Below are 26,887 nucleotides of genomic sequence, written 5' to 3'. Positions count from 1 at the left end.
AACAAAGGGATCAGGGAAAAAGAACAGCGAAGTATCATGCTACAACACGATATCAGTTATAGTACCCTGAGCTTTTTGTACAAATTTTCTGAATTAATTTCCACACGCGCATAGTACTACAAGTTTAAGCAACATTAGGAAGAGAACTAGCATTTTTAACATAGTCAAGAGGCAAGATGACAATGTCAGGATTAACGATTACGGATTACCACACATTGCTACCATTAAAAGGTTAGTGATTACAAACCCTTTCTAGAACATTTTGTGATTAGGGTCAACATATCAGTGTCACCATCGTACCAGTCATGTCTACCGGTAATAGGCCTGATGATACACTGGTGCAACACCATTTCCATAGCTTCCATAAAGAGGATAGCTCATTGGGGGTACTTGATACGACCCAGTAAAGGGATGAGGGCCGGCTTCAGGTGAGTAAGCATAAAGGTTGGACGGAGGACTCCTGCTCCCATACATGCCAGGTCCAGCAGGATACTGTGGGACCCCAGCAGCAGGGTACTGAGTGTGTGACGGGGACCTGACATGAGTTGGAGCCGCCGGAAAAGATGACACAGCCGGAAAAGATGACACATAAGCATTCGTAGAGCGACCAGCCTTTGCAGGAGGCATTGGGCCGCCATTATTCGCTCGTGTTCTTTTGTTGGCGGGGACAGAAGATGGCTTTCTCTTCTCATGACTCTTGGTCTTCTCTAATTGTTCAAGGCGCTTTCTGAGATTTCCAGATGGGAACTCAGCCTCAAGTTTGTACTCCTCAATGCACTTGATGACAGCCCGAAGTGCTGACTGCTCCTTGCGTGCAGCAAGAAACTGCACAATACAAGTAATTACCACCAGTTTAGCGCATGTAACACCCCTCTGTTGAGAGAGAATAAGTTGGTAAATGCCACAAACAGCATATTATCATATCAAAATTGAACTATTCGTTTACTATGACAGTTCTGAGCTATACATTGAGATTATTTTTTTGAGATTATGAATCCCTAGAGGGAGCTAAAATGCATCTATTGCAATGAACCAAAGAATTGCACGAGTAAATTTTCTCTCAACTGACAAAATTGTGCAGCAGAATAAAAAAAAAGTATGAGCCACAGAAGTACATTAAAGGCAAGTAGGGAGATAAAATGCATCTATTGCTGCTGCTGCTTTTTTTGACAAGTCAATCGCAATGATATCATTTCAATAAGCCCACTGGCACTTACAAAGGAATCCACCTGAAATAAAGAGATAGGAAAACTAATGTGCAACCAAACCTAACACGATAGACAATTTCAACAGAGTAGGAATACCTAATCTCTATCATCAAGACCCAGGCACATCCTGCAAAGCAGAGCCTACACACCTACACACGGAGTTTGACCAATAGAACCAGTCAACTATATAGAAATCAAGCACCTACCCGCATAGAATCATATCAATGCAGCAACACCAAGGCACCGTGGATTCCAGAGTAGCAAAACTATTAGTCTAAAACTAAAACAAGGACCAGTTATCCAAAAGCCAAATGCTTGTCTGCTCATGATACGAGAGGAAAACAAACGCCGACGACAAAACGCCGGCGAGCCTTCACTACCACAAGCATAGGATGCCACTCTGGGGCGAGCCGACGTAGGAAAGCACACGCCGGCAAACCCAACTAACCCACGCGACCATGGCGAGTACCGGATACCACGGCACAGAGCTTACCAAAAAAACCTAATAGAAACAGAAACGTAAAAACAGAAGAAAAGACAGCCGGAAAACCGTTAGCCTCGTCGGCTCCTAAAGGCTCCCAAAGCCTCTACCAACGGAGAACCCATAAAAGGTGCCGAATCGGAGTAGCAAATGTGCGAGTAACCCATTTGTGAGCAGCGGCAAGCTCCAATCCAGATTTGAGACGGCGGGAGGCGGTAGAAGGCAGGATGATGGGCTACGGGGGGCGGCGAGTCGATGGAAGGTAGAAGAATAGGCTGTGGGTCACGGTGGAGGGCAGAGAGAGGTCGACGGGTGAGGGATAGGCGGTGGAAGGTTTCAGCAGGAGAGGAAAGGAGAAAAACAAAAACTCACTTATGAGATGGAAAACCCTCACTGGAGGAGGGAGAAAACAACCCTTACTAGAGAAAGCATCTATTGATTTCTCTGAAGTCTAAACTGATAAAAAATTTCCAGCAGAAAAACATTTCTACTTTTTGCAGAGGGGTTTGTTGCACAATATGTTATTCAATAGAATTTCCAGCAGTCGCAGATAAATAAATGGTGCCATTCAACAAACAGAAAGAAGGTGGCATGCCAGCTAAAAAAAGTATGCATACCACCAAGGCAGAGACAAAAAATAAAAGGAACATTATGTTGTAACATTAAGTTATGTTTGTATAAACTATAAATCAATAAAAAAATGACACAACCATGCTTAAATACCGTTGCTCGGCCAGAGTTGTTAGGATCATCCAATATAGAATCTGCAGCTTTTCGAGCATCTTTCAGGAAAGCCTTGAGCAGCGGAACAGGTGGGAACCTATCCTCAAGGCCAACTTCAAAAGTAAAATGGACCGCATCAACCTGCTGTCCCCTGCTTATTAATTCTTCAATCATATCTGTACACAAACATTCCAACTCAATCATTAATCCCCCAGCATTATCCTCTAACTATATCGGGAAAAGCACAGTAAATACTTCAAAATTAAACAATAAGGTAATCAGAATTTCATTGAGTTGCAAATTCATATGAATAAAAAATTAAGGCCCAGATATGAAAAGGTTTTGAGTGAGCTCGGTCATAAAATCAGATGCTCTCTGGGTAATATTACATCTCATTAACATACTCCTTCCATCCAATAATGTTTGCCCATTTTCCACAATCATGCATTTAATGATTGAGATCTTTTGATCGGTGAAAAAAGTTGGAAAATTATGCATGAAAACATTATTAGCCGTTGATCCCACTAATGGCACAATACCAAAATGGACAAACAAATGGAAGGGAGGGAGTATGTCACATGAGTTCATTTAGTTTCTTATTGTTCTAGATGACTTGCGAGCCATCGACCAACCAAGGTGATACAAACTATGGCTCCGTGCTATCAGCTGAAGTTAAAAGTTGAAAACTGGACCATTTAGATAATTCATCCACCTGAGAAAAACTTCTTTTTTTGTTGGTAAGTTCAACATTCTTCTTTGGCTCATCCTGTTCATCCAATCAATGCTCGTAAGTCCTTAGGGTTTTAGAAAATTAAACTGTGGCATGAACAACAGATGGAAATTGGAGTTCAAGGTTGTCTTGGATTATAGGGACTTAAAAATTGAAAGCGAACATCGACCTTACCCCTTTAACCATATCTTGAAGACTTCCACACTACTATTAAATATGTACTTAAATAACCTAAAGAAATGTGTTGGGCTTCCTCCCGCACCAGATCAAATAATGTTGTCAAGCAATTCTGAATGACACAGTTTGTGTGCCACTTGAGAGTAGATGCTTGCATCCGGCCTCTTTCATATTCTGATTTGCAAGCAAGCTCCACATGGTAACACTATACAAAATAAAAGCACAAGAAGTAGAACGTGGGCAGAGGCCAAGAGAGAAAATCAACTGGGCAAACCGAAGGCATGCCCCTGTAAGAGTATAAAAGGCAAACAGCTAATGTTGCTAAACGAGTTGTAGTTGAGAACTACTTGTGTTGCAGTCTTATGCAGGGCAATCGCACAAGGCAACCAAAAATGTTGAGAAGAAAAAACAACCTAAAGATATATATATCTTGCAAGGTCTGAGTGGCATGGAAGTGGAAGTGGTTTCTTTCATCATGTATTGGTAATAGAAAACATTAATCAACACAAGCAACATGGCTTCTAATTACATAGCAAAACAAAAACGACATAGCTGACAACATACCAGGCATTTTATCACCCAAACCCAGTGACACAGCAAGCTTGGGCATTTGCCTCCGCCACGCAGACCCAACAACAAGCTTCCTATACAAATCAATATCCTCCTTCTTCACAATCCCGAAAGTAATCAAATGCTGCAAAAATGTGTGCACATCCGGAGTCTTCACATTCTCGATTCCCCCACGCTGGTCCAAGCTCTTCTTCCATGTCTCCGCTATCTCCTTTGCCCGTTCCTTCATGCTCGGCGTCACCAGAAGCCGCGAATTCCCCAAAAACGGGTCTACCACGGACGGAATCAATGACTCCAACATCAGAACACAAGCCCAGCCCAAATCATTCGCTCTATCACTGCTTTCCGCCCTCTTGTCCACCGGAAACACCTGTTATGAATGCAAATACTAAAACTTCCCCCTCTCTAATAGCTTAAGCTTTTAGATGAGTTCCTACTTGACAGCTGACAATATGAAATGATCTGACAATAAATCTTGTCGCTTAGATTTAGGGCGATACGGCGCACCACAAATACGATAAGAGCACCCCTCGATAGATAGGTCAAAGATAGAAATATAGTACCAGCTATATCTCTAATCTTTTACTAAAAAAATGGTCTTTCTTACATAATAGCATCAACCAAGACCGGAGCATCTTAGCAGACACTGGGGATAAATTCCTAGTCACTTGGTCGATCCAAAATCTTTTGGTAAACACCCTCACTATATTAGCATGTCTCTTTCTAGCAGCTTATCCTTTTAGATGAGTCTGTCTAAATCTTTTGTGATCGATATTGGTATGGGTAGTTGGGTACCCATACGAAATCAGGGTTGAAGGGCTTTGGAAACCTCAAACGTCCATAATGTAAGGTTTGAGCACTCTAGTGCTTCTTGTCCTCTCAAACAAGTGGACTCAGGCACTAGGCAAGAATGGAAGGTGAAGGAAGCCAGAGAGGATGTTAGTGTTAACCAGGGTTTTAGATTTCGGCACGGGAAACGAAACGATATCAGTGATACGGACATATATTGGCCGATATTGAACCGTATTGGTTCGTATCAGCCAATATGTTAAGTAAATAACGTTATCGGAGGTCCAAAATTCCATTACGTAACGACCGATATGATACGTAATGGCCTTTATGTAAACAGTTTTGCTAGCATCAGCCCAATAGGCCATGGATAATCCACACTAAATGCCAAAAAAGTTAAGAGTTTCAATGTACTTTCCACAGATATGCACTTTTCCGGACATCCATAAACCTTTCACATATATCAATGCCCTTTTAACCATTTGCCTATTGGGATGAGGTTAGCATTTCCTAATTTAAAACCCTGGTGTTAACACACAAAAAATGTTTTATGCCAAGCTGAAACAAAGGCAAGGGAATTGTTTCGATTGAGTTCGTGCCCCCTTTGGATACCATAATCCTCAAATGTTCTCTATGTCATCATGTCACCCTAGGGAAGTTAATCTAGTGAGCTGAATGGTTCTGTGTTTTTTTAATGATTAGTGGGAATAAGTAAAAGGAAGAGGTGGCCAAGACTCTCCTACCATCCGAGCATGACCATGAGCTAGCTCTACGCCAATCCACAAGCACACATGGAGCCCAAAGGCATTTTCCATTGCAAATTTCGTGGCCACTTGGAACTAAATGGCCCTTTTGATGTGGAAACTTTATATCCAACCCAAAACCAATTGGCAATGAATGGAGAGATCCCTCATGTTACTAAGCAACCTCACATTCTATGCCCAACCAATGTCGGACAATTCGCTAACGCCCCCAAATGCAGCCACATTTAGGTCTGTCATTTGTAGCCACTAGCCGCTGTATCTTTTAGGTTTTGTTAGGGCATCTCCAGCTAGAGGTGTCATACATGCCGGGTTGGCACAGACACAAGATTTTAGACGGGCCCGGCACGAGCACAGCACGGCACGGTTCTAGAAGGGCACAGGGCACGACACAACAAATACAAAGTTTTTAGCTGTCATACATTTTTATCCCACCAAAACTCAGTTGGAGATGGACCGGCACGGCACAAAGCGCGGTTGGCATGAAGCTAAAGGGATCGGCCCGACCAGTTTGACACCTCTATCTCCAGCCCTTAACCTTTTTTTCATACAAACCCAAAATTCGAGTAAAAGCCCTCAAAATCAACTCCACTTCTCGACTCCATCCTGTACCAAACTAAGTTTTACTCAAATCAAGGGAAACCCCACTATTTACCAAAATTTCGCAAGGCTACTTTTTTCCCCCTTTCAAATGTACAACTATGCCATTCATGAACCTTTTACTCTAATTTACTCTAAAATTTGAGGTTGTCCATCGGCGTGTTGTATATCAAGTGAAGTTTTTCCTCAAAATATACGTCAAACTTTGAGTAAACGCTGGAGATGGATGCTCGAAATATAAGCTTTAAATATCCAAAAACAAAAACTTTATACCTCCGAAATAGCCTCCATCACGAATCTCGCTGGATCGACGCAGTCACCCAACGCCACCGGCATCTGAGCCCTAATCCCCTCCAACTCCTTCTTCCTACCCGTCACAAACCTCCAAATCCCTTCCCCGTCCATTCTCCTACAGTAAAACCTCAGCCTCATCAACAACCCCTCCGAATCATCAACTTCACCAACGACGTCGTTTTCGTTCTCGTTTTCGTTTTCATCTCGGACGCTAATCAGAGCAACGGACTTGCTCTCCTCGGCTTTCTTGACTTGGATCGAGACGGCGTCGTCGATGGTGAGCTCGCGATGCTCGAGGACTTGGAGGGAGTGGGTGGTTTGGGCGTCTAGATTTTGGAGCTTGGAGCTGAGGGAGTTGGATTTGGTGAGGAGGGTCTGTTCGAGCCAGGTGAAGTGGTCGGTGAGCTCTTTCCAGAGAAGAGTGCAGGTGGTCATTAGGGAGGTTTGTTTTTGGAACTCGTCGAGACTCGGCGGCGGGGGTGGGTGAGTCGGCGAGTTGAACTCGCCGGGGGAGTCGGAGAGGGAGCCCATTGCGGGGGATTCTCTCTCTCTCAGTGATTTTCTATCACTGTTCGACTTCTAGAAGTTGATTTGTCAAATTAGAGAGAGACAGAGAGAGATAGAGAGAGAGTGAGTGAGAGTGGGTGATGGTGGCGACAAAGCAACGTCGAATGAGGAAGACGGGAGCGATTGATGATAAATTATTCTGTACCATGGACTTGTCACCGCCACATGGTGCACGCACACGCACCTGTACCATGGACTTGTCACCGCCACATGGTGCATGCACACGCACCACGTGACCGTGCGAGGTTCAAGTAATAATTACTTTTATGGAAATGATACACCCACCGAAGGTACCTCCACCGCACCACCCACCGCACATCGCCGGGCCCACTCCGGCCACCGGACGGCCAATTCGAACCGTCCAAAAATTTTATCAAAAAAACCGAGTGGGCTTTCGCGAGAATCAATGGCATCCGACGTGTGTAGGTGCTCGATCCGAACTTTCAAAAATCAGATGATCTGAGCCGTTAAAAATGAAAGTTTGGATCGAGCACCTACACACGTCGGATGCCGTTGATTCTCGCGAAGGCCCACTCGGTTTTTTTGATAGAATTTTTGGACGGTTCGGATTGGCCGGAGTGGGCCCGGCGACGTGCGGTGGGTGGTGCGATGGGAGTACCCTCGGTGGGTGTATCATTTCCCTTACTTTTATGGTACGTTTGGTTCGATGTAATAAAATTTACAATGGAATAAAATTTGATGAAATGAATATTCAATAACCCGTCAATATCCATTCACATTTTCAAGTCTGATTGTGCTTAAGAATAATTATTCTCGTCTGCAATGGAATGGTTTGGCAATAATGATTTTGGAGTAACAATAATAAATTATGTGTATAATCAGTACTGTGCAAGGTTATGAATATTGTTCTGTACCGATTGGTATGTACCATTTTGATAAGTAAACGATACTCGATACCTGACCAATACCGGTACTTACCGTACCAATAGAATATCAATATCATGTCCGAAACGGTATTCATAACTTTGATACTGTGTGTGTATAATAGGAGTAGTAATATGGATGTTGCGCTGGTGAGTGTATACGGCGGAAGCGGGAGGCTGTTGTCCCCGATTTCTGGACCCACTCCGGTCTCGCTCCGATAATCAGAATCGTTTACTTTATAGAGCTCGTCGAGTAGAACAATTAAGCAAAAAATTAACTTAATTGGAAATCGTTAAGTGCCTGATCGGAACCTTTTTATCTTGAAAAGAATTGATCCAAAACACTGGATCAAATCCACTATAACCCATGGACCGAGTTATATGGGCTCCGATTAGGCACTTAACGATATCCAATTAAGCTGATTTTTTGTGGGGTCTAGGCCTAACCTAATCTTATGATTGTACTTTGTTAGATAGATTCGTTACGTCTTTGTTTAGAAAGTTTCAATTAATCAAATAGAAAGATCATAGGACTGGATATGATTAATTTTTGGTTTATCCTCAAAATTGTAAACGGGCCTCTTTTATACTAGTAGCCATTTACCCTCGAAATTATATAAGCACTTGTTCGATTTGAGTTTTTTTTTTTTTTTTTTATGTGCATTCGACTCGATTAGTTCAATATAATGAACAATTTCATTCTAGATCAACGAATCTATGCTGGCCCATCTACCCTCACAACAGCGCACAGTCCGAAAATCCTATGAGAGCATAAGGATTGGTATGATGATTGTTAAACGAGTCAAATTACTCGGGTTCAATCCGTGTTATTAAAATTTGTTCGAGAGCCTGTTTGTTAAACATGTTAAGTCATGGGATTGGATTGTGAATCCGAAGGGATTATGAATCCCTTGTTTGGTAATTCAAAACACCTCCGGACAACTAATCCTATGGATTACCAATCCGGCCAAATAGGGGTATTGGTAATACCCCGGTAGACACGGTATTCGTAATCTTGTCCCATGGGACTAAATTATGTTTACCAAATTGCCCTCATTTGGTTCTTCAGCTATCTTAGGGTTCGTATATAAAATCCCTTGAGCCAAAAAGCAATTATGACCTTTTAGGATAAAATGACCAGAAAAATAAAATCTTCACACTAGTTCAAGCGGATTGAAAATTGGAGCATTTAATTTTTAAAGATAGTTTATATACTAAAAATATGATTAAAAAATTAAGTGCTCCAATTTTCAATCCGTTTGAATCGGTGCGAAGATTTTATTTTTCTAATCATTTTATTCTAAAGGATCATAATTATTTTTTTGCTCTAGGGCTCTCATATGATTGTTATCCTTCAATTTTGCATAAGGGCAAAATTGAAAATGTATACTATCAATCATTCAATCCAATCCTATCCCATAGAAACAAACATGATATTAATAATTCTATAATCTAATCTCTCATTGCAAACAAACATACTCATTATTAATTAATCTTTCTTATTACCAATTCCAATTCTAATCTCATCTCCTTACGAATCTCATTTATCTATCATTGTTAGGCCCCGTTCCGGAAACCTTCTTAAAAAATAAGTACTTATTTTACCACTTCTCCTTAAAAAATAAGAAGGGTCATTCCACAAAAACCCAAATAAAAAGTTCCTTTTACATTTTCAAACTCAAAAATCATGTAAATTCAATTTTTTTTTGCACCGTATTAAAGATCTCAATGAGATCTATCAAACAAGATCCATAGTGATAAGAAAATTATTTGCGTAAACACATGATTTTTTAGCTTGAAGTTGCCTTATACAAAAAATAAGACTGTTGCTATGATAATGGGCGCCGGCGGAGGGAAATCGTACTGGCAGCCGCGCCGGGCCGTCTCCGGCCACCGGACGGCTGATCCGAGCCGTTCAAAAATTCAAAAAAAAAAAACCGAGGGGGCCATCGCGGGAATCAATTGCATCCGAGGTGTGTAGGGTGCTTGATCCGAGCACCCATTTTCAGTGTATATGTGATGATCATATATACACGGAAAAGGGGTGCTCGGATCATGCACCCTACACACCTCGGATGCCATTGATTCCCCGCGACGGCCCCCTCGGTTTTTTTTTTTATAATTTTTGGACGGCTCGGATCGGTCGTCCGGTGGCCGGAGATGACCCGGCGCGGCCGCTGATACGATTTCCCTCTCCGGCACCCATTGATTCCTATATAAATTCTGAAAAATAAGCAACTCCTTGTTATTTTTTGGGAACAAGCCTTCTTATTCAACAAAAAATAAGTTGTTATTTGGGTTGTGGAACACAGCCTTATCAAACGGGGCCGAGGTCCTAGACTCTCTTGAAGAGTTATTAAGTTAATCAAGATCATATCATGCCATCATGGCGGATTCAGCAAGTTTAAGATCAATTCTACTGGTAAAGAATCCAAACTTATTTTTAAGCTCTTTAAATTATGGAAGCCAATCATTCCTATTTTACTACTATTCGACTTGACTTTATTAGGTGGAAGGGGCTGTTTGGATAAGGTTAGAAAAGTGAACGGGATAACTAGGAGATAGCTCAAGTGGCAACAATAATGAGCTATAAACTCAGATATTATGAGTTCAAAATTTAACAATCTCTTGGAGCCAGATCGCAAAAGAGAAATCTCTCGTGAATCCCCTCATTCCGGCATAAACGACTTACCTTCAACCTGATCGGAAAGGGAAATAGTCAAGATTCGCATAAGTTGATCGGGAAAAATAAAAGTGGAGGAGATAGTGTGGAGACTTTCCCGGAAACCGAAGTTGGATCGGGGAAAAGAGGAAAAGGAAATTGAGGGGGAGGAGCTGAAAAGCTGGGGGAAAGTTGGTGGTTCGGTGGTGGCCCATTTTCACTTGTCCACCACATGGTTTGGTGGAGGTGGTTGTAAGTCAGATACTTAAAAAAAGGTAGAGATAGACATAGCCAAGGGTGCACGTGCATTGTACCATACTGTATACAATAGATGCTGCTCAGCGCCGATGTTGAATTGGCCAGTTCTCCGCTCATGGAGATGGGTGGACAGAAGATCGCCACCGGATCGTACTTCCGCTGCAGAATCGCCAACGAATCTGCCTTCCGACGTCTTCATCGTTGCCGCCGAAAAGCTTTGGTGATGCTTATTTGATATCGAAGGAAATGATAAAATATTGTAGAACAATCTTTTCTTTTCTTTTTTTCAAAAGGATAAGGGAATCCTAGAACAATCTTTGGATCATGTGACTGTGAGCCTTGACTTTGTTGCCCTGGCCCTGTGAAAGAGCATCTTTGTCATGAACTTTTGCGTTGTAGGATTATGTTAATAGCAAACAATCTCTCAGTATTAAATTGTGGATTGGATATCAGATAAACTGCAACTCATGTGTCACATTGAGTGACCCAAACAAGAATAGTCATTTTGCCCTCAACATACTTTAACAATGCACTAGAGTTTCACAATTCACTACTACAAACTTCAACCGCGCTCGAACGCCTTTTTTTGCTCGGGCCGGAGACGTGGGAAAGGCAAAAAATGATGAAGATGATGAAGGTGTCATTGTGGCTGAAAAACTGTTTTTCGACCCTAAAGAGAAAATGAATACCAGAAAAAGTGTTTGCCAAAAGCTTTACTTGAGATCAGCTAGAGGTAGTGAAAGCTCCACTGCAAGTCATGAGGGAAGATCCCACGGATGTTTGCTAATTTAGACAGATTGCAGAACGGGGCCTAAGTCCAACTTTTTTATGAGTTTTTTTTTTCTTTGAGAAACGGACAATGCATATATAATTAAACAGATACAGTTGCAGCAGAGATTATAGAGCTCTTATATCTTACGCTATTACATGAGCTTGTTGCACTACAACACGATTAACCTTACAAAAGAAATAGCATCGCACAAACAATGTAATTCACGAATCACCGGTTCCTCTTGCCATTTCATAGCCTTCTTTCCATCCAGCAGTGAACTGCAATCCGTAGCAACTGTGATATGACAAAAATTGTGCTCGAAACACCATATCATCGCATCCAAGCAAGCCAGACATTCGGAGTGAAAGGCTGAAGAAGCGAGGGTACTTCTGCCTTGTTGCTCCAGTAATTCCCCCTCCTCCTCTGTTAGAACCCATCCAATACTAGAATGCATATCCTTTATATTCCAAGCTCCATCAGTTATCACAACACCTTTGTGACACCTTCCATGATTATCTGACCGAAATCCATTATTTGGTTTGGGAAATAAAAACTGGTCCTCCTTACAATCTTTCTAGTGCCACTAAACTATTTCATCCAGCTGATTTTGATCCCTGTTACGAGGGAAGTTGATGGCCAACATGTGGCGAACAATATTAGCCGGAAAAAATGAAGCCCTTACCAAAGGAACTCTCCACAATTTTGCTCCAGCATCAATAAGACTAGACACTGAAACATCACCTTGAAATATAGACGGAACACCCGAAGAAGCAACAAAGGGATTAGGCATCTTAGGCATCCATTGGTCTTTAAAAGTTCTAATCACCTTCATGATCAGGATCCACCAAGTTAAACAAATGCTTCACCATCGTGCATGCATGTTCACTGTTCCGAAGATGTGCCCACTAAAGCAGTTTTCCATGTTGTTGACCTTCCTGGACCCTCCTCTCCTGTTAACATAAATTCAACATAAAAATGATGCTAATTGAAGATTGCCGAATATGCTCCCTGAGTCTTGATAAAAATGAGCTCAGAATTATGAGTAAGGAAACAAAAGACATAACTAAAGCAACCAAATAGTTTTAGTCCTTGAAACAAGCTAATAGAATCCAATAATTGCCTGGGAAAAATACCACAATGAAAAATGATGATTCTCATCGATGGAATGTTTTTGGCAAAGAACGGAATAATCATTATGTGGCCTCCCAATGGAATGCCCATTCACCTAAATTAATTAATGATGACTCTGCTGGTAATGCCCAAAGTGAACCAAATGCCAACATCGGGGTTTTCCACCCTTGTAGACGACTCAAAAATCTGTCCAAGATACCAGAGGATTGAACAATAGGAATATTGAATAGTTGAGTTTAACAAAGCTCTGTCAACACAGGACATATTTGGGCTAACAAAAATTTCCGACTTTTGGGAAGTAATACCTAGTCCCGACTGAAAGCAATAGGCGTCCAAAACCAACTTGAAGCACCACAAATGTTCCACATTGAATTCAAGAAAAAATAAACTATCACCGGCAAATAAAAAGGTGTGAAACAGGTGGACGCTAAAGATGAGAGGCGAGCTTGGGCAACTAGAATAAACAGAAAAGGGAAGAGCGGATCCCCTTGACAGAGAGAAAAACTCAGTGGGTTGATTTTGAGTAAAGCTGAAAACGAAACAGAGCCAAGCCAACACATTCCATGATAAGAGTGACTCACATTGAACTAAAACCCGTAACTTGAAGAACCCGACGAAGAAAAGCCCAATTGACTCGATCCAAAGCTTTATTCATGTCTATTTTCAGAGCTAGAGGAGAATTTTTGCCTTCTTTTTTCTTTTTGGGAAAAAATCAAGAACTTTGTGCACCAATAAGATATTTTCCACAATCGAAAGTACCCAGACACAACCTCAAGCAATTGGCAAGAGTTTTGGAAACTAACTTATAGGCAAACATTTCATAAGCTAATGGGTCGAAAATCATGAATAGATTGTGGGGATTTCTTCTTGAGAATAAGGGCAATGAAAGTTCTATTGACCTCCTTAAGCATAAATCAAGTCTGAAGGAAAATATAATACAGAAGAGGTCAGCACCACGACCACTCTTGTTGGTAAAATGCAGCTGGTATGCCATCAGGACCCGGAGATTTCCAACCCGCCACTTGATCCAAAGCCATTTTAACATCCGAAACAGTAAAAGGTTGATTAAGCAAGCACTTTGATCTTCTTAAGCAAAGTTCTATTTACCTCCTTAAGCATAAATCAAGTCTGAAGGAAAATATAATACAGAAGAGGTCAGCACCTCCCCCACCACGACCACTCTTGTTGGTAAAATGCAGTTGGTATGCCATCAGGACCCGGAGATTTCCAACCCGCCACTTGATCCAAAGCCATTTTAACATCCGAAACAGTGAAAGGTTGACTAAGCAAGCACTTTGATCTTCGGTGAGATGCTAATCCATTATGGAAAGAACATCAATATGAGTAGCACACTCCCCATCCGGCACAATCCCATTCTGCCCCACCCCTACACCACTGAAAAGGGCCCGGAAGTGTTCAAGAATGTGAGTAGAGATCTCCTGTGGCCAAAAACTAGACTCCCCATTTTCCTTGACCAAAAAAAGGCAATCCGCTTCATCCGACACCTTAGAGTAGCCACTAGCCACCATATGGACATACCTGGTGTTAAGATCTCCCATCATTAACCAGTTCAGCTTTGACCGTTGATCCCAATATTGTTTTTGGGTAAAAATTGACCCCAATATGTTTCTTGCTTCATGAGAAGTTCACCCAACTCTCTCCTCATATCTTGTTCTCTATCAAACTCTCTCAATCTTCTCAATCTGTTCTCACTGCCACAGTGATCTCTTTGTAACCCTCTTCACCTCTCCAATCCGAGCACCGACATAGAAAAAAACAATAAACTGGGAATCCAGAAACAAAACCCAAAGGCTCCGTGTGGATAGATGTAGATTTCAAACATATGGACCCGATGTTCAACTCCAACAAAAACATAGAAGTCTAGTTATAAATTGTGTATAATTATATAATCCTTTCATCAGTTCATGAAGTCACTCCAACTGAATTGATAGTTCTCATTTCAAGTTCATCGTGACTAAGCTCTCAAAGTATATTCTTTAAGTATACAACCAAATCTTGACTGAAACTATTTTTGCCGAATACTGACTTTTACTCAAATCAAAGGAGACTTGTACTTTTATTCGAATTTGCAAGGCTATTTCTCCTCTCAAATTTACAACCATGTCATTTGAGTAAAAATGTAGAGTTGAAATGCTTGAAAATCACAATTGTCTATTGAAATTCCACTTTTTTATGATGACTCCAAAATTTATTTTTTAGTGTAAAAATTATACATAGCAAGACACACTAGAAGACAATTTTGGAGTGCCATAATAAAAAGTTGGAGTGCCAAAATCATTTTCCAAAAACAAAACCCAAAGTCAGAACTCATCTCTCTCTATCCATAGATATATGTATACATACTTGACGATATCAATATATTATTGACCTTCGTTCCCGTTAAAATCAAACGAAGGATTAGACACCAAATTAACCCCATCAATCAAAATGACTGTAAAAAATCAAGCAAAACAAAAGCCGAGTTAAAATCAAGCCAAACGAAGAATTAGTCTCTCTCTCTCACACACATACACGGAGCCTTATATATGCTATGTTTTTGCTTTGATCAAAAAACATACATTGAGTGACAATCTGATGCGTTTTCCAGAATTATTCAGTAGCATACAACTCGATACATCAACTTTTCGACAATCTACTAATCAATGTTATTGGTGAGTCACCAAGCAGGTTGTTGTGTCAGCCTTATGGGCCTCGTCTGGAGCTCAAAACATGATTTGAACTGTTCACCTTATATAGCTCATGCTTTTAATAGCGGATCAAAAATTCCAGCTGATTGAGTAAGAAAACCACGTTTTTATGCAGTAAATGAACAGCAAATAGGATGCAAAAATTACACAGCCAAATATTTTGGTTTTTCTTTTACTAAGCTAATAATGTCTGACCAACTTATTTTTTTACAAGGACTTTTATACACGTTGAGCTCTACAAAGCGAACGGTTCGAATCATACTTTTGAGTTTTGAGCTCAGAACAAAGCCCGTATAGTCGGCATATCATGATTCTGATAACTACATCCCAGAATGACTTCTGAATGGCTTTTTTTTGTATAAAACCATTTTCCTGACTTCTACTAATTTGCAGTCATTTTCTGTGTCTATTCCTCCCTTGACTTTTTTTCTGCAACATAACAGATAAACTGCAACTCATGTGTCATATTTAGAGTTTGCCCAAACAAGAATTTTGCCTTGATTCCTGCAAGAATAAGGCCATAATGATACTATACCCAGAAGAGTTCAGACCGCCATTTCTTTTGTGTGTTTGTGCACAAATTGGATTCATTTATAGGTTGACGCCACAAATTCCATCCCCAAAAACCATATTTTGATTGCGCTTCAACTATATCAACAGTACTAGAAGAACCCAAAAATTTCAAAAACGCAACTTTGATTTTTATACGTATGAAAAGTCTCCGCATTTGAGCTGGCAACACTAATAAAACTACCTAGCAAATCACATTGCTGAGTTATAGCCGTTACAGATTTTGGAAATTGCCTTTTCTGAATGAATGCAGTGGAAAACTATGAAAATGAGACTTTTGCACGGGACACATGAAAGCATTCAAAACGTGTTTCAACCAGAGTAAGATCTTGATTCATCTTCACCGCAAAAACTTGTATTAGATGAGTGTTAAATGCGCACAACCAGAATAATAGAAAAATAAGCTTCAAGAGATGTTACAACATTTTCGCAATCCTGCTCTCATTGGTTTTTCCTCTAGGAGCTTCTTAAGAAATGGCAGGTTTGAACTAGAAGCTATGAACAAATGAAAAGCTCCAATGTTTAACAACGTAAGATGGGTATCCAGTTTCAGTCCTCTTGGTTCCTAAGCGCCCTTCAATATACTACACAAGCTTCTGAATGCGCTCTAAGTTCCAACATCTTGAACATCCATTGCCACTTCCAGCAGATGTAGCTCCAAATTACATCAGTTTATCTTTATTGCAATAGTTATCACTGATTCACTGCACAAAAGTGCGTCAATATCCACTTCATTGCAACAGTATTGCTTTAATCAACGAAAATAGCTGCACGACATGAGAAAATCACAAGGAGAAATCCCAAAGTTGCATAACTAGAAGATTAAAAAGGAGAGATTGCACATGCTACCTTATGATTACAATCATCGTACTTTTGCATCAAGATGACATCAAGTGCGGGACAAAACCCCTTTTGAGCTGCATGCAGTGACAAAATGGCGAAAACAGTCTTAAATTTAGTTCCATAGGTTCAATTTCCCCAATAATATGGGCTGCTTTCGTGATTAGGCAAATAACTAAGCACTTAAGCCTTCATAATACGGTACCTGTGAGCGATGGTAACTCAAAGGGTTGATGTCAAAAACCATTTTCCAGAACAAGGCATACGGTGACTTTCAACATAAAAAAAATAAACTTAGATAGAACACAAACACCAAAGAGCATCTCTTTCATACAAGAATTATGAAAATAGGGTGAACTGTGAAACCATTTACTAAAGCTGTTGAACCTTTTCTTTAAAGCATCTTCATAGCAAGCCTATTACTCTAACATAGACGATGGAACATTCTCTACACAGTCCCATTTGAAGAAACCAAAAATGAAATTCAATTGTTCATGCAATCCTTGTAGACAGAAAAAATCTCAAACCTTGGCACAGTCCCACGACGACGTGGGTCATATTCTGTTGCTTGTCGAAGAGCCCTTGCAAAAGCCTTAAAGGTCGCCTCAATTATATGGTGAGAATTTTTTCCAGCAAGCTGTTTTTGACAAAAGCGAAGATATTACTTTACCACACCTCCTGACGTAAAAAACTCAAATAGTAGGCTGAAATAATCACGTGAGATTGGAAGTAACCCATAAAAGTTCTGTGAGCTTTATGATGATACGAATAACAGACGTGTGGACTGTGGGCAAGTTGAAATTTTCTCCCGAACGCTCTGTTTAAGAGCTTTATGAAATTTGAGGATTCATCATACCTGCCGGATGTGAAGGGTCATGCCAGACGTATTCACCAAAGACTGGAAAAAGTGCTCCACAAGCTGTGTAAAACAAATCCCATAAATGTATCAACGAATTTGTTGAAGAGATACTCAAAAGTGAACCAGTGTAAAGCAATAAAAAAGGCCAAGATCAAAATAGCAGTGTTAGACTCTGATAAACTTGTCAAATAACGTCATCATAGCCAGAACTATGCAGATAAACAAGTATGACAACCGGATTTCAAGCAACCTCCATCATACAAATAAAAAAAACAGTGAGATAAGCTACCTGTGTGTCATATGTTCCAACTCTCTCAGTAGGTATGCATAAATCATAACTTAAATGTGGCCGTCCAGATAAATCCTAGATCAGAAGTACAGAACGCGTAAGAAATGGCAAAGTTTGAATAAGAAAAATATCAAAAAGTAGCAGATATACGCATCATTTTTCAACAATTTTCAAGGAAAAATATTGTGTTCAAAATTTCTTACAGAAAAACAAACACTGTTCCCAATCCTTTGGCGATTAAGTTGCAAACCCAAAATACTGGGTTACTTCCTGGTTCAAACACCACACACGGAGCCACAATAGGCTTTTCTGTCAAACTTAAACATGTGACCAAAAAGAAGTTTCAGCATCCATCCCTAGCTATCTCAAAGTGATTTACCATGCAACCATGCACTAAAGCACGTAGCGGCCAAGAGAACATAGTATCAGCTGGTCTTTAGACTACTAACCCCGTAGCAATTATAGGAACACACAATAAAAACCATATGTGCTGGTAACATACCAGTGACACATGAATTAGTGCTTCATCAAGTGGAGCTGAGAAATCACCAAACCGGTTAATTCCTTTTCTATCACCAAGTCCGTGTAGCAAAGCCTGCATGAACCAGAAAGTTAAGTTCTACGACTCAAACTCAGATACATGCATGAGTGTGTTTAGCATATGCACATACAGTTCGGTGCTAAAAAAAATGAGGCATCACCAGAATGAATGACATGAAACAGAAACAAAGTCATTAGCCGAAACCCAAAGAAATCCTCAAAACTACACCCAAAAAAATATCTTAACAGATATTCTAATTGACAACTTTCATAAACAGAGAAGAAAAGATCTCAATCTTCATTGAAAAACATACTTTTACAAAGAAAGCTATTTCTATTTATACAGTGAGACAGTTGAAATGAACATGAAATGAAAACCAAGAATCACAACTGAATTACAAGTGAATTTAATTTCCATTTAACTAACTAACTGCCAGCTGGAACAAGTGGTGGAACTTCTGAATTCGTTGGTGAACTAGTTGGTGGAGTTGAGTTAGTTGAGCTGGTAGTGGTCCTGTCACTTAACACACCCCTGCAAACTGAGGAGGGAAGATCTGACAGCCTCAGTTTCTCCTTAAGAAATTGAAAACGACCAGTAGTGAGAGGCTTTGTAAAGATATCTGCTGTTTGTAAATGAGAAGGAACAAATCTGATAACCAACTGTTTGCGCAACACTTTTTCTCTGATGAAATGAAAGTCCACTTCAACATGCTTGGTGCGAGCATGGAAGACAGGATTAGAAGCAAGGGCAATAGCGGAAATGTTATCACACCACACAACAGGTGGAGAAGGAGAACACACATGCAAATCTTTCAAGAGTTGACTGAACCATATAACTTCTGCAGTAGTATTAGCCAAGGCCTTGTATTCAGCTTCAGTAGAGGAGCGAGCCACAGTAGCTTGTTTTTTTGCAGACCAAGAGAGAAGATTAGACCCCAAAAAGACACAATAGCCTCCTGTAGAGCGTCTGTCCACAGAGTCACCTGCCCAATCGGCATCTGTGAAGGCTGATAGATGCAGAGAACTCTTGGTAAAAAGAAGACCGTGATTAAGAGACCCCTTGACATATCTAAGGATACGTTTGACTGCAGTAAAATGGCTATCCATGGGGTTATGCATATGCTGACAAACAGCATTGACAGCAAAGGAGAGGTCAGGTCTGGTAAGGGTGAGATATTGGAGAGAGCCAACAATGGTTCGAAAGAACTCTGGATTCGCAAAGGGAGAATCTGGTGCTGTATGGGGAGAAGCTTTTAGAGAGGAGGGAGAAGCACAAGGCCTGCAGTCAAGAAGACCAGCTTTCTGAAGAAGATCAGTAGCATATTTGGTCTGAGATAGCACAAGACCAGCAGAGACTGGAACCACTTCAATCCCCAAGAAATAATGTAGGGAACCCAAATCTTTAATAGCAAAATCAGAACTGAGCCCAGCAATAATATTCTGAATTAGAGTAGTGTTATTCCCAGTGATGAGAATGTCATCTACATATACCAAGACATAAACTAGATCTTGGTGATTAGAATAGATGAATAGAGAGGAATCAGCTAGACTATTGTGAAACCCTTTGTGAACAAGACTTTGAGACAGCATCTCATACCAGGCCCTGGGGGCTTGTTTCAGTCCATACAAAGCCTTATGTAATTTGCAGACATGGGAGGGAAATTGAGTGCTGACATACCCCTGAGGTTGTTTGAGGTAGACATTTTCCTGAATTGTGCCATGAAGGAATGCATTGGAAACATCTAGTTGCTTAACTTCCCAACCAAAATGAAGAGCAAGAGAGATAACCAACTTAACTGTGGGCTGCTTGACAACAGGACTGAAAGTTTCAGTATAATCTAGACCTTCTGTCTGCTGAAAGCCCTGGGCAACTAATCGGGCTTTGTACCGAGCTACACTACCATCTGAATTCCTCTTGATTCTATAAATCCATTTACATCCGATAACAGGAGCATTAGGAGGCAGAGGGACCAAGGTCCAAGTGCCCTGTTGGAGTAATGCAGTGTACTCTTCGGACATGGCTTTTTGCCACTCAGGATAGGCCATGGCCTCTCTAAAGTAAGAAGGTTCAGTAAGAGGGGGAGATTGAACCAGCAAAGAAAAGGGTATTTTAGGAACAGAAATACCATTTTTGGACCTAGTGGTCATAGAATGGTGAGGAGCAGGAGGTGGTGGAGAAATAGAGGGAGGAGAAGATGCAGAGATAGCCACACCTGAGCTCTGTATTTCTGAAGGAAGAACAGGTGTAGGAGGAGAGGAAAAACTAGGAGGAGAAATAGACTGAGGCAAGGAAAAAGAGAAAGGAGGACAATGGGGACCTGGAATTTTAAACATAGGAGGAGAAGAGGAAGGAACAGAAGAGGATGAAGGAGAAAGGAGAGAGTGAAGTTGAGGATAAGGAAAGTCATGTTCCAAGAACTTAACATGTCTAGATATATAGACTTTAGAAGAGGTGGGGTCAAGACACCTGTAGCCCTTAGTTGCGGAACAATAACCAAGGAAGATGCAAGGAGTAGACCTAGGGACAAGTTTGTTGGAGGCATATGGTCTAAGCCAAGGGAAGCAACAACAGCCAAAGGGTTTGAGAAGAGAGTAATCAGGTGCGTGTTTGTAAAGAACATGAAATGGAACTTGAAAATGAATAGAGGAGTTAGGTAATCGATTAATAAGATACAAGTCAGTGGTTAGAGCTTCTAACCAGAACTGGATAGGCAGTTGGGCCTGTTGCAGGAGAGTGATGGCTGTCTCAATGAGATGACCATGCTTTCTCTCGGCTACTCCATTCTGTTCTGGAGTATAAGGGCAAGTGGTTTCATGAAGAATACCATAAAGAGAAAAGAAAGTAGTCATCAACTTGTTTAGAAATTCACCACCATTATCAGTTCGAATAGTTTTAACAGATAATGAAAACTGAGTAGAGACAAAAGCTTTAAAAGCCTGAACATGTTTATTGACATCAGATTTAGCATGTAAAGGAAACAACCAGCTGTACTTGGTGAAATCATCTACGATAAGAAGGTAGTACTTATAGCCAGAAAAAGACAGAATGGGGGGGATGGTCCCCATACATCCATGTGTAAGAGTTCAAAAGGTGTTGTGGTGTGAGTGGTGGACACAGAAAAAGGAAGTTTGTGACTTTTTGCTTTATTACAAGAGTAGCAGTCTAAAGTAGTAACAGGACCAATAGGGAGTTGGTAAGCTTTAGACAGGTGTTGGAGTAAACCAGCATGAGGATGACCAAGTCTTCTATGCCACAAAGTAGCTGAAGAGGAAAGACTCAGCAGAACTTTAATTGTGTCAGAAGAAGGAAGCAGGGGGTAAAGCCCTTTGTGACATGTCCCCTGATGTAGAACCTGGTGAGTGGTGTTGTCATGAATGACATAACCACGAGAATCAAAAGTAATGGAACAATTATTATCATGAACAAATTGATAAACAGAGAGAAGATTGTGAGAGATAAGAGGAACATGAAGAAGATGGGATAAAGTGAATGTGCAAGAAGGAGTAGTAGAGAGTATGCCTTTACCTGAGTGAGCCACTGGAATGTTTTGTCCATTGCCAACTGTGACACTTGTAGTGTTTGTGACTCCTGAGGGTGCTGATATTTGGGAAGCATCAGGAGTTACATGAGAAGTGGCACCTGAGTCAAAATACCATGGTGAGACAGTGGAACCATAGCTAGAAGATGTGCCTCCATGAGAAGTAGCATGTACTCCATTGAGCTGTGAGGATGTTGTAGCACTATTATCATAATCAGGCATGTGAAGAGCATATGAGGGTTGATCAACAGAAAAACCAGTGTTATAATAGCCCATGGGATCTGAGAAGGTATAGAAGGCTTGAGAAGTGGTAGATCCAGATTGAGGCCCAAACTGTGGTGCATGAGGAAAACCAGCAGATTGGCCAAACGAATGTCTCCCAAACTGACCAAAAGGTCTATAGCCCAGATTAGCTCTATGACGACAGGTAGATGCTTGATGATTTGGCTTTCCACAGATTTGACAAGTAATACCAGGCATTCCTCCAACCCCTGGTATAGACTGGTAGTGGAAGTTGCTTGGAAAACCATAGGAGCCTTGGAAACTAGGACTAGGTGTGCCATTCCAACTAGCACCAGACTGATTCCCAAACTGAGTACCAAACTGAGTTCCACGAAATCTGTGGTTATTGTTCCAGTGAAACCGTGGACCGGAATAATTTGGTTGAAACGAAGGGAGATAGTTTTGAGGAGAAGAAGTTTGGAAGGGAAACTGAAATGGTGGAGGTGGTGTGGGCATAGAAATAGATGGGGGAGTAGGTAAAAGCCCAGAGGATGAGCTAGAGTTTGTATTAGGGTTAGAAATAGAGGAAGCCTGGTGTGGGGCAACAAGAATGGTAGATGTGGTTGTGTCATCTTGAGAGATATGCAATTCTTCAGCTAAGAGCATAGAACTAAATGTACCAAAGGACAGGTCTTCAATGCGAGTACGGATCATTTGTTTGAAGGATGAATAACAACCTTCCTTTAAACCATTGACGGTATGAAAAATGAGCTCCTCATCATCAACATTAGAACCAGAAGCAGCTAGCTTTTGCACAATTTCCTTAACCGAATCAAGATAACTATCCACTGATCCAGTTTTGTGAAGATTAAAAAGCTTGCGTCTCAGATCATGTACATGCGATCTAGATAAAACACTAAATTTCTCCTCTAGCTTGTTTAACAATTGAAAAGTATGATCAGAACCAACAATATGTGGTAAAATTGGAGGAGTGAGAGTAGCGATGAGACAAGACAAAAGCATACGATCGATAGTAGTCCACTGAGCAAAGTCAGGATTTAGGGTTTTGATTCTAGAACTATCAACGATGTGAGAAGAGGGAGCGGTAATAGAACCATCTACATAACCAAATAGATCTGTTGCTTTCAAAGCATTCTCAACTTGAGTTTTCCAAGCAAAGTAATTAGAATTCTCAAGCTTCACCGTAACAAAGGACTGAAAATTTGAAATCAGAAATGTGAGAGAATTAGGCAAATACATGGCAGACATCGAAGATGTAGATGCGGAAGTCGATGATGCAGAAGAGGACGCCATTGAAGAGATTGAAGCTGCACCAGAGAATCGTTGAGAAAGAGTTTGGATCGTAAGCTAGGGCTTGCGCCTTTAGGGCTCTGATACCATGACAACTTTCATAAACAGAGAAGAAAAGATCTCAATCTTCATTGAAAAACATACTTTTACAAAGAAAGCTATTTCTATTTATACAGTGAGACAGTTGAAATGAACATGAAATGAAAACCAAGAATCACAACTGAATTACAAGTGAATTTAATTTCCATTTAACTAACTAACTGCCAGCTGGAACAAGTGGTGGAACTTCTGAATTCGTTGGTGAACTAGTTGGTGGAGTTGAGTTAGTTGAGCTGGTAGTGGTCCTGTCACTTAACACTAATACTGGTCTTCATGCTACCAATTAGAAAAAAAATCAGTAGAAATGGAAAATGCAATGTTCCCCAGTACATCTTTTATGTTACATCCTGTCACTTTCATGGAGAATAGAGAAGTCAATTGAACAGATACCCAGAAGTAGATTACCGTTCCAATGGCAAGGGCGACATCTTCATTTGTGTGATGGTCATCGATATGAATGTCACCAGTAGCCCTTGCATGAACGTCGAATAACCCATGCGAAGCAAGTTGCTGATATAAACCAAAAGAAAACACAGAAATCATCACATATAACTCACAGTAGACAACTGTAACACCAAGTACATCCTCAGCAGTTATAAAATTTTCACATCCTAAATCCTTGACAACTGGGACACGACTGGGTCAGAGACATGTTAGGCCAAATCTTTGAATAAGGCGTCATTGAATGGAAATGTATCTTCTCTTAGCTCCCTCCTAAACTTTCTAAGCAACCAAACAGAGCATTATCCTTCAATTATCCTGTGGAAATTAATTTCTGCAACTTATACTTAAATTGCCTAAAGAATGCATCCTGCTGCTAAAATAGAGTCAAAAGTTCAAAACTCTCTCAGGAAAAAAACATACCATCAAAACCGATATATCCATAGAAATTGAAAATAGTCATTCATGAGAGATACTAACGTCCAACATGTGGTCAAGAAAAGGGATCCCAGTGCTGCTATCAGCTATGCCCGAACCATCCAAGTTTATTCTCACTGCCACATTGGTCTCTTTTGTAACCCTCTTCACCTCTCCAATCCGAGCACCTACACAAAAAATAAATAAATTAACTAGGAACAGAGAAACAAAACCCAAAGGCTCTGTGTGGATAGATGTAGATTTCAAACACATGGACCCGATGTTCAACTCCAACAAAAACATAGTAGTCTAGTTATAAACTGCATATAACTACAATCCTTTCATCAGTTCATGAAGTCACTCCAACTGAATTGGTATTTCAAGTTCATTGTGACTAAGCTCTCAAAGTATATTCTTATGTATACAACCAAATCTTGACGAAATATTTTTGTCGAATACTAAAATCAAGACCCTTCATTTGGAACCCATGGCTATAGAACGGAGACCAAAATGTAATAGTATCACTATATAAGAGCATCTCCAGCCCTTACCAACTTCTTAACTCAAAACTCAAAATTTGAGTAAAAACCCCTTAAAACCCACTCCACTCCTTAACTCAAACCTACACCAAACTAAGTATTACTCAAAAACTTTAACTCAAATCAAAGGAGACTTGTATTTTTATTCTAATTTTGCAAGGCTATTTCTCCTCTCAAATTTACAACCATGTCATTAATGTAGCTTTTGGCTTTTACTCAAGTTTGTGCCGAGATTTGAGTTTGTCCATTGGAGTGATTCATAACAAATGAAGTTTGTATTCAAATTTGAGTAAAAGTATAAGGACCGGAAATGCTCTAACCACAATCATTGACATGAAGTCACTCCTACAAAATTGTTAATTCAAATTTCATCATGACTAAGCTCTCAAAGAAAGTTCTTAAGCACACTACCAAATTTAAATTGGGGCTGTTTTTGTTGAATGCTACTATCAAATTCCTCCTTTTGAAACCATAGCTACTCAAACGGAGCCTAAAATGTAATAGTATCACCATATAATACCAATTGCAGACATGAAGTCACTCCTACTAAATTGCTATTTAAAATCCATCATGAAAAAGCTCTCAAAGTCACTAACGAAACTCGTATGCTACCAAATCTAAATTTGACACTTTTTTTTTATAACTCAGCTTACGTGCACCTTAACTAATCACGCGACCAATCCGACCGTCCAATCCGACCGTCCAAAAGTGGGGGCCAATTAAAGCCGAGATAGCACCCCGCATGGACCGGCCCCAAACGAGTTGATAGCACTAAGAAAGCAAGCCCTATTTATGTTAAATACCAATATTAAATCGCTCCATTCGAAATCCAAGCTATACAACCAGAGACTAAAATTAGGATCAAATTGGAAGCGAGCTATACAACCAGAGACTAAAATTAGGATCAAATTGGAAGCGAAACTTTACCCGCGTCGGGTGTTGAGGACGTTATCGGAGAGCCATTGTCTTCGACCAAAGAAGCGCGAGTGACTGTTGACGGACGAGCTTCCATTGGATTAAGGATGTGGCGGAGATGAGCTGAGCAGAGCGGTAGCTGGAGGCGGGGTGGGATGAGGGTGGTTTGTGAAACCCTAACCCTAGTTTTGAGTAGCAAAGAAGAAGAAGGAGTGCAAGGAGATGTGAGAAGATGAGGAGAAACCGAAAGCTCCATTTGTGTATTGGAAAGCTCTGGGTTTTTCTGAGAAATTTTGGCGACGTTGAAGATAGGGCCGAGGTGGTTGCTGCGAATGTGCAAATTGCTATTTAAATTTGGACCAGCCTAACATGCCCTAGATCGGGCTTCAAATTGTTGGGCTTTTTAGTCCATCACAGGAGTGCAAGTGATCCGGTCGGAAGAAGAGTGTCAGGCCCATTAGTTGGACTGAGCTCCCATCCAGTTTGCTCTCCCTCCTGGTCTAGTTTGGGCCACTTGTGTGGGTTTTTATTGGGCCCAAAAACATGGATCAGAACCGGTAAGGTTTTATAGCTCGGCGAGAACATCGGCCACGTTGAAAATTAGGTTGATCAAATTTTATTTGATATGATTCAGAAATGCATTAATCTAGTTTAAAAAAAAGTTCAACACTGGATTGCAACCCTTTCGACACGATTATTCGAGACCTACTGCATTTTGAAATCATATCAATCGGTACCCGATCAACTTTAGGCTCAGTTTGAATGGTAGAAATCTTGAGGAGGAATGAGAATGTGATGACATACTTTCATAATTTTGACTTTTGGGAGGGACATCTATAATAATGTGCTGCCATACTTTCAGGACTCCCATGTTTCGGGGGACACCCTAAAAAAAAACACCCAAAAAAACACCCATAATCTCATTCTCATAGTTTCCGATCAAATTTTTATGATTCGAACCGTTCGATGTGTGCAGAATGTGATTTTAAGG

The 26,887-nt window shown here is 40.6% G+C and overlaps 2 protein-coding genes and 1 long non-coding RNA gene across 4 annotated transcripts; all 3 read right to left on the bottom strand.

Moving 5' to 3' along the window:
• Nucleotides 1-72: 72 nt before the first annotated feature.
• On the bottom strand, nucleotides 73-7,072 carry LOC131310332 (FRIGIDA-like protein 4b). Its single transcript, XM_058337296.1, has 4 exons — nucleotides 6,313-7,072; nucleotides 3,884-4,259; nucleotides 2,413-2,588; nucleotides 73-825 (listed from the first exon to the last, which is right to left on the bottom strand). The coding sequence occupies exons 1-4, from the start codon at nucleotides 6,862-6,864 to the stop codon at nucleotides 310-312; spliced, it is 1,620 nt and encodes a 539-aa protein (XP_058193279.1). The 5' UTR covers nucleotides 6,865-7,072; the 3' UTR covers nucleotides 73-309.
• Nucleotides 7,073-11,571: 4,499 nt separating this feature from the next.
• Nucleotides 11,572-14,787, bottom strand: LOC131310298 (uncharacterized). The gene is made up of 2 exons (XR_009195170.1): nucleotides 13,507-14,787; nucleotides 11,572-12,426 (listed from the first exon to the last, which is right to left on the bottom strand). It is a non-coding gene; the product is annotated as an uncharacterized LOC131310298 (long non-coding RNA).
• Nucleotides 14,788-16,218: 1,431 nt separating this feature from the next.
• Nucleotides 16,219-26,215, bottom strand: LOC131310284 (imidazoleglycerol-phosphate dehydratase, chloroplastic). Of its 2 annotated transcripts, none has more exons than XM_058337215.1 (9): nucleotides 25,909-26,215; nucleotides 24,506-24,630; nucleotides 23,990-24,094; nucleotides 18,376-18,468; nucleotides 17,874-17,948; nucleotides 17,582-17,644; nucleotides 17,253-17,362; nucleotides 16,735-16,802; nucleotides 16,219-16,652 (listed from the first exon to the last, which is right to left on the bottom strand). In XM_058337215.1, the coding sequence occupies exons 1-8, from the start codon at nucleotides 26,150-26,152 to the stop codon at nucleotides 16,775-16,777; spliced, it is 843 nt and encodes a 280-aa protein (XP_058193198.1). In that variant the 5' UTR covers nucleotides 26,153-26,215; the 3' UTR covers nucleotides 16,219-16,652; nucleotides 16,735-16,774. The 2 variants fall into 2 exon arrangements, with proteins under 2 accessions (XP_058193198.1, XP_058193207.1); XM_058337224.1 differs by having other exon boundaries at nucleotides 16,219-16,589.
• Between the last annotated feature and the right edge of the window lie 672 nt (nucleotides 26,216-26,887).

Source organism: Rhododendron vialii, chromosome 2a (assembly GCF_030253575.1).
Source record: "Rhododendron vialii isolate Sample 1 chromosome 2a, ASM3025357v1".
NCBI classification, from domain to species: Eukaryota; Viridiplantae; Streptophyta; class Magnoliopsida; order Ericales; family Ericaceae; genus Rhododendron; species Rhododendron vialii.
The sequence above is the reverse complement of the archived record's forward strand: the minus strand, read 5'-3'. Positions and strand labels throughout refer to the sequence as shown.

Excerpts from the sequence above, each read along its gene's own strand:
- LOC131310332 (XM_058337296.1), bottom strand. The coding sequence starts at position 6,864 with ATGGGCTCCCTCTCCGACTCCCCCGGCGAGTTCAACTCGCCGACTCAC. Across the intron at positions 4,260-6,312 it reads TGATGGAGGCTATTTCGGAG|GTGTTTCCGGTGGACAAGAG; the intron begins GTATAAAGTTTT and ends CATTCATAACAG. Across the intron at positions 2,589-3,883 it reads TTTGGGTGATAAAATGCCTG|ATATGATTGAAGAATTAATA; the intron begins GTATGTTGTCAG and ends GTTTGTGTACAG.
- LOC131310284 (XM_058337215.1), bottom strand. The coding sequence starts at position 26,152 with ATGGAGCTTTCGGTTTCTCCTCATCTTCTCACATCTCCTTGCACTCCT. Across the intron at positions 18,469-23,989 it reads TCGCCCTTGCCATTGGAACG|GCTTTGCTACACGGACTTGG; the intron begins GTAATCTACTTC and ends TGGTTCATGCAG. Across the intron at positions 16,803-17,252 it reads CGTCGTGGGACTGTGCCAAG|CTCAAAAGGGGTTTTGTCCC; the intron begins GTTTGAGATTTT and ends CACTGCATGCAG.